The sequence below is a fragment of the Parus major genome, chromosome 8 (genome assembly GCF_001522545.3).
Source record: "Parus major isolate Abel chromosome 8, Parus_major1.1, whole genome shotgun sequence".
NCBI lineage: Eukaryota > Metazoa > Chordata > Aves > Passeriformes > Paridae > Parus > Parus major.
In genome coordinates this window covers 25,522,431-25,530,306 of record NC_031777.1, presented here as the reverse complement: position 1 = coordinate 25,530,306, position 7,876 = coordinate 25,522,431, and the positions used below count along the sequence as shown (strand labels likewise).

The 7,876-nt window shown below is 38.7% G+C and overlaps 1 protein-coding gene across 2 annotated transcripts in view; it reads right to left on the bottom strand.

Moving 5' to 3' along the window:
- Window positions 1-7,876, bottom strand: part of ZFYVE9 (zinc finger FYVE-type containing 9) — a 48,519-nt gene that overhangs the window by 15,952 nt on the left and 24,691 nt on the right. For both annotated transcript variants that reach the window (XM_015635914.2, XM_019007624.2), the window contains 5 exons: window positions 6,870-7,046; window positions 6,375-6,538; window positions 5,504-5,627; window positions 4,202-4,324; window positions 2,903-3,058 (listed from right to left, as the gene is read on the bottom strand). In XM_015635914.2, the coding sequence (XP_015491400.1) occupies window positions 2,903-3,058; window positions 4,202-4,324; window positions 5,504-5,627; window positions 6,375-6,538; window positions 6,870-7,046 (744 nt within the window). The remainder of the gene's footprint in view (window positions 1-2,902; window positions 3,059-4,201; window positions 4,325-5,503; window positions 5,628-6,374; window positions 6,539-6,869; window positions 7,047-7,876) is intronic.

Genomic DNA, 7,876 nt, shown 5'->3' with positions numbered 1-7,876 from the left:
TGAAACATATCAGAAAGTAATTTGGAAAGAACTTACTCCCATTGCCAAGGGCTATAATGCTTCACTTACTATCAGTGAGAGCAGCAGCTGCCAACATCCAAAACTCTCAGGCTACTCTGTGGCAGTATTCCTAACATCACTCACACACCGCATATGAAGTTTGATTTTTGTCCCCACCTTTCCACAGACCAGTTGCAGGGATGTATTCCTTGGTTAATCTGTTCTCTGTTCAAAACATCTACATGGGCTTCTTTAGAGATTGACTATTAACTACCACCATATTTAATTAAAACCATGCTGGGTAAAAAAATGCACCGTGTCAGGGGTAGACTGACCCTCACAAGGAATACCCCCAAAAACCACAAAGCCATTTCAGGCAGTTGCCACATTTACATTTGCACTACAAAAGTAACAGTAGCTTTTATTGTCTTCCAGCACAGAGCTGATGCACTAGGGCATCTCTGGCAGCACTACATTAACACATCCAACTGCCTCAAAGTACCCATTCAGAGGGACAGAAGTTCTCATTTTCCCATTCACTGCCAGGCTTATGGCCAACAGACAAGGATAATCACGGGATTACTACTACAGCAGGGCAACTACTACAACCACAACAGAAATCATTAGCTTCCAATTTCAAAACAAGAAAAGCAACACAGCAGGGAGCTTGATGACAGAGGGGCCAGAGAAAAAGTGATGAAAAGTGAGCAGCAACAAATACTAGCCTTAACTGACTTTATTTTTTTATAATTCGCATGCATATAGCCTGTAGTGAAAAATGCCATTTTTCCTTCAAAATCTCTCTGCTGCCACCCTACCAGAGCCAGCCTGCAAACAACACCCAGCACAGAGGGCAGGACTCTACCTCCAGAACAAGTTATCCCTTCAGGAAAGCAGAAACATCTGGGAAGAGGCGCAAGTACATACAAGTACTTTGTGCTTCTAGGCCTGAGCACAAAATTCAAACTCCTAAATTCATGTGACTCATGAAAAAATAATTTGCTATGGATTGGGCAAACAATCAAACAAACAAAAAAGGGATGCTGTGTTTTTCCGCTGAAAACAAGAAATCTAAAATCACTTCAAAGCAAAATCAACAATATTAAAAGTAATTCTTGTTTCCATTCCAATAAAAAGTACTGTACGTGTCTTTTTCTTTTATTACTGTTTTTAAGAAAACTTTTACTAAAGGAAATAAATAAAAAACATCCACAGAATTTATTTCAGTTTCTTGAAACAGAATATATTTAAGCCAAAGTATTATATACTGAAAAATGGAATGGTGAGGCAGGCTGTTAAATTGTCTCTAAATTCTACTGGGAATTCTTGTTTGCTCTCAATGTCTAAATCATCTCATCGCCAGGAGAGGTGCAGTACCTTTGAAATGAACAGCCTGGCAAGCACGGCTCCACCTACAAGAGCAGAACTGCTAACCACTTCCAAGGGATTACAGACACCAAACTGAAACCCCTACAGCATCACCTCCTCTCTGCCTGAATAATGTTTAAAGCAGCCAAGTTACAAACATGCTAACAGATCCTTCTGCCTCTCAAACAACGCGTGCCTTGGAAAGAAAAAAAGGATGGATATTGAGAGAGCATTCCAAAGTGCTTTGGGAATTTATTAAGGTGCACTATTCTACAAAACCTGCAGGCATTACACAGTAATTGAAGGTGTCTGTCTACTCATCCTTCATGTCTGAAATACAACACACAGCAGATCCTACAAAAAGAAAACACACAGTGGAATTCTTCAACAGCAACATTTGGTTTCTGATTAAGAATTGTACAATAGTAAGCAGCTCTTCGCACCAGTGGAATTGTAGGATATCAAATTACTACCACTACAGTACTAAAAAAAGAATTCCAAATACATTATGTAGGAGTTATAAATTATGTATTTCTGTAGTGTAATTATACAGAACTTCATAGCAATGTACACACCAAGCTGGATTTATATCTGCAATATACATATATACACATTTATATACACATGCTTGCCATTTTTCATATCTATCTCCCTCTGAATAACATCATTATAAGACAAAGAAAATGAACTGAGGTTTAGAACAGTAGTTGTTTGCCATGCACACAAGATCCATTATGACATGAGATAATAATACATTCTGAACCTGGCAACCTCTCTGGACAAGCTGACCTTTGTTGTGCGAAGATATTTTAGGAAACAAATATCTTTCATTATTTTATTAAAGTACTGGATTCAATCACTCCAAAGGCATTATGAACGATAAGCAGAACCCCTTGTAAATGTATTTTCAGCACATAAGCTTAATGTGATCCAATTTCTCCTCTGGAAAACAAGCTTTATTTTCTGATCAGTGGAACCAAATACTTGCATTTTTCCTTATGCAAAGATTTTTGAATTCTAAGGTCCAACAATAATACCTAGAAGTGGAAGCTTATTTACTTAGTAAATGTAAAATGTGCAGTGATTTATATAAAAATCTTGCAATCAAGATACAAAAATTCAAAATTCGGGGATGATTTCTGAAATGCTGTACACTTCATTCTGGGCACACATACACATATTATTTTAAAATATAAATAGGATCTGCATAATGTAGGAATATACACAGGCATTATGAGAATAAAATTCTGAACTAACTTGTCTGGAGATATTGAACATACTATCCACAAGATTTCTCAACATTTTCCTTCTGGCTAGAAGATCTTTGGAGCAGTTCCCCAGGTTACTAGCATTTTATTTGGTGAGATCACTAGAGCACTGGATACCGACAACCAACAATACATCCCCCTATCAACTTTGATCATTATTCTCTTTTATATTTTTTTATACAAAAAGAGGCATTTGCTGTGACAAAAACATATCTGACCCTATATGATCATCTATTCAAAGCATTTTTAGCAGAGAGCATTCCTACCTGCTAAGGCATCCCGGTAAAGTTGCACAAAATGGTTAAAGATATCCTTAGGCAAACATTTCTCATCAGGCAAACACTGCAGGAGAATGACGATCTCCGACTGCCCCACGGCGTGCATCCCCTTCGTGGTGAAACACCAGCACTTCCTGTTCACATCTGCACGGATGGAAATGTGCATCAGCGAAGCAGAATTGCAAAAAGGATGCCTAAATTTCACTGCAGGAAGACAGCTCTTGCAAGGATCAGTTTTAGAGCACGTATTGTTGTGTTATCTGTCACACAGACAAATTACGTCCTACATCTGTTACCGTCAGGGCAAGCACATCCAAAACAAGAGCAGCTCAATAATTCCCAGTTTACAGCTAAGGAAGAGCCAGAGTATTACAGCTCCCAGTCAGATCTTGGGATTAACACCACAGAGCAGACTTTTAGCAGTTTCTATATTCAAATGAAAGGACAGGATTTAAATGTGAATGAAGGAGCCAGGGAACAGGCCAGGCTTCTGGCTGTGTGTACCACTATCCTGACTGCTAAAACAATTTTCAACAGTGATAGCTCTCTCAATATGGAGAGTTGGATGTCAGGTGTCTCCATGAGACCCCACTGTGTTTTTCTGCTTCACAGGGATGTTAATAACGACACATGCTCTGAGCTTCACTTCTTGAGAATACTAAGGTGTTGAAATAAAACCTGTGTCTATAATATATTACCTTTTCATACATATGTAAAACATTTTACTGCAATCTAGGAAATGCTGCAAGGTTTATAAACAAATTTTTAATACAAAAAAAACTGTCCTTCCCAATTTCTCCATCATGTTCCTGTCCAGCAGAAATCAGCTGAGTCTGCTTCCCCACTCCTTCCTCAGCACAGGTACACAGAGGCACAGGACAGAAAGGGACAGAAGAGGTGCACAGGGGAATGGAACCTCTGCAGTATTATGAGATCCCATCTGCTTTTTCCAGAATGGGATGACAGGGGAATAAGCAAAGCAACCAAAGGAAAATGGGCAATAAAATACCCTGCCCTACTAAGCTCTACAGGGGACATTGATCTCCAAACATGAGACTGGAGCCTCTATCAATCCAGTTTATATTTTCTACACAAAATTATCTGTTTTGATACCTAAATCACCAGAAAAGAGCTTTTTGCTACTTAATATGGCTTGGTACAAAATTTTCAACCTGTACACATTTTCAGAGACTATCCTACCTAATAAAAATGCTGCTGTTCCTACTAATAATCTAGATAACATTTCTCCTCTCATAGATTAGGACTTATTTAATAATAAACACTTACAATTTACTATTTTTACCATGGACAGCAAATTAGCATTTAAAACAAATACTAGAGGGTCAGGGCCACCATCCTCCAGCTGCTGCATGACAGAGATCTGAGAAGGTCTCTCTTCCACAGCATAGTCTACAAAAGAAACAAACACAATGAAATCCATAAATTACTGGTACAGACTCTACATTATAATCAGATAACCCCAATTCTAATTCTTTTTACTGTTTTGACCTTTTAAGCAAACACTTATTTAAGTATTGCTGGTTTGATTGTTTCCTAGGCTGGTATTTTCAAACTTCAACATTTATGTTGAAGAATTTATGAGATAGCCTCTGTATACCCTTTAGAAAGGTGCAGCTTGTTTCAGGAAAATAACTATTTTTTAGCATCAACTAGAGGAGAAAACTGAAATCAGGTTGAGAAATGTGTCACAATGTCAACTGAAATCCCAAATGACAAAGAAGTTAGGAATTGTTACTTAAATCACAGTAAGGCAGAAGGGCATCAGTCCTGAAGTACCATGAACAACTAACACAGGATGGAACAGATCTGTTTTGAAATTAAATGCTGCTCACATTTTGGTTTTGGCACTATATTGAAATAAAAGCTAATAATGGTACTTCCAGCTTAACATTAGAAATGCACCACGTCAGCAAAATATCTAATAGGAACAACCAAAAAAGAGAAAGTAAGTTCATTCCAGGAATGTATTAAAGAATGTCATGAATCAGACTGTGGAAAGCAATTTTACACAAAGAAATATACATTTCTAATATTTTAAAAATTAGGTTTTAATTTTCTGAAGCTTCCTCCATTTGGATCCTCTATAAGGGGACATCACAATGACTAAAAGCTGCACTGTGGGCCAAGATGTGCAATAGTTTTGTTGAATACAGTGCTTGGGGATGCCTGAGACAGAGCCCATGATCCAACAGAATTTCAGAGAAGGGAATCATGAATATTCATTAGGCTAATTAAAACCTATCTCTGTGTGACACATTCCCCACAGTCCGATTAGTGAAGAAATTAGCACGTTTCTGGACTGCAGTTAATTTTTTGCTTCGTGTTTTACTTGTTACAGGAGTTCCATTGCAAGGTGGGGCTCTTCCTGGATGCAAATAGGGACCAACTGTGCAAAGGAGTGGCCCAATATTTACCCACGAGTGCTTACTGAGAATTCCTTCAAATACTCAGCATCTTATTTTTAAAATAAGTGCTACTGCCAGCATCTTATTTTTAAAATAAACACAGTAGCCATTAGGTTATTGCACCTGGTAAGCATAAAAGCTGGCTGCCAATTTATACCCTCACCTCCTTTTACTCCAGTGGAGATGAGAATTGGAGGAAGACCATCTTCAGGAATCAGATTCATTGCGCTGCCAACAGGACTGCCAACCTGAGTTATATTTCCCGAGAATACAGAGGCATTATCAGTCTACAAGAAACAAACAAGGAAGGACAACATTAAAACAGTAATAATGATAAAAATATAAGAGCTGGATGGCTAAATTATTATAGATGTAGGTGAAGGAGTCTGTGTCTGCTGGAGAAACAGAAGCACCAATTAATCTGGCTCTGTAACAATAGATGATCATGTGATGACTCCTGTATGTGAATTACTGCTAGAAAATCTGCTTAGAGGCTGCACCTTTCTTCTCTAGCACCACACATACCCATTTCTTCACAAAACCTTAATGCACCTATACCCATTTGAACTTTTTGTAGTGTCTCAGTTCCACTTACATGGGGTATGGTGGACTCAACATTGTTAAGATTTTATCTGCACTTTCCTGCATACATCATTTTGTGACAGAGTATTCTTCTGATCCACACCACAATAATCTTATTGTTTCAAACTCCTTACTGACCACAACTCACCTTTTTTAAAGCATCTGTTACACAAATATCCTTCACACACCCGCTGTACAGCCAAATAGTTGGAAGCCACACAGACAATAAACATTCTTAGTGATCTGCCCCAAAAATCTTCATTTCATTTTTAAAAATATGATTGTTTCACCACTCTGTAAACATTTAAATAAGGACAACACTTGCTATGCAACATACTAAGACAAGTCTGAACACATTTTGTATACCAGTCTCACTGCAGTCACCACAGCAACTCATACACCGCTCATGACCAAGGAAAACGCAGGATTTTGAGCACCAAACATTCCCTTACTTCTGCTGATAAAGTGTTGTTGGGCTTTGATGGATCATGAGACACTGCTAAGGTTCCTGTGGAAGTTGTCCCAGCCACTGTCAGCTTTGCTGCATCAGCAACTTCTCCATTGGGTAAAATCCCATCAGCAAACCAAACACGCCTTTGTTCTCTAGGCTGAGCCACTGGAGAGAATGTAAGAAAACAGTGTTTAACATCTCACAGCAACACTGGCTAGGAAACTGGAAAATCTGAGTATAAAACAGAAAAATGGAAAAAATAAATATAAAAATGTGGACTGGAAGGAACTTAAGACATCACCTAGTGCATTCCCTATGGCAGCATCACGTACAGACACAATCACTGAGAAGTTTACATGTCCTGAAAAACCTGATGTCCCCGCAGAGGGCAGGAATAGCACAACTGGCATTAGCCATTATTTGAAATAATGAAGTGCAGATATTCTTTCCAAATTCTTACTACAGATAAACTGAAAGAAAAAGGAAGTGCTCTTACCTTCTGCTCCAGGATGCTTTAGAACTCCCACAGGTACCATGACAGTGGGAGGCGGAGAGCTCAGGGCGCCCGAGGCCTGAGCCTGCTGCAAAGGAGGGATAGTAGAACAGTATTCAGCAGGATTGTTAGGGTTAGGGCTCTGGCTTGAGGCACTCATCATGTTCTCCCAGGCTTGAGCTAAAGCAAACAAAGAACAAGAGCCATGAACACAGAGGAAAGTATCTAACAGTCCAAAACACCGTGTTAAGTTCTCAGCTGCTGTCAGTATGGACCCTGAACCTCCCGAAGAGCATTCCCTTCATGTAACAGCCCAGGAGACTACAATTAAGCAAGAAAAGCACAAGGAGAAACTGCACTGGCCCCATGCAACAAGTCCATAGAGAAGTATTTTCTGAAAATGATTACAATACATTTGACTTGAGTGATGCTTAGCTCCTCATGCTTCATTTTGTTTCTTCTTCAAAGATTTAATTGAAAACAGTCAATGTGTACATATAAATATATATCTCACAATGTATGGAGAAATAAACATTCCTACTACAAATGTTTCATAACACACAGAATACTTGAACAGATTTAGCTTTCATTTATGATAAAAAGCACCCTGCATTTCTTTGTGTCCAGGGCAGTTGTGTACAGACCAACAACTTTTATTCTTAACTGTAAAAAAACCCTTATGTTATTAATTTAGAAGGTATGACTTGAGCCTTAACTGGCCAAAAAATAACACATCAATCTTCCTTGTCAACAAAATCTACCACAGGAAAATCTCCTCTGGTGAGTAAACCAGACTATCTCCACAGTGCTACTTCTTTTTGACCTCTAAGGGAGGCTTGTACCAAGATGCCAGAAAATTCTGATGTGTGCTTGCATCCACAACCATATAAGTGTGTTACAAATAAATGCATTATTTGAGTCAGGCACAAATATCATGGCACCTGAGCTCTCAGAGCATGTACATCCTTGGGTTCCTTCAGCTGCAAATTGCTAGAAAACCAAGGTGGAAA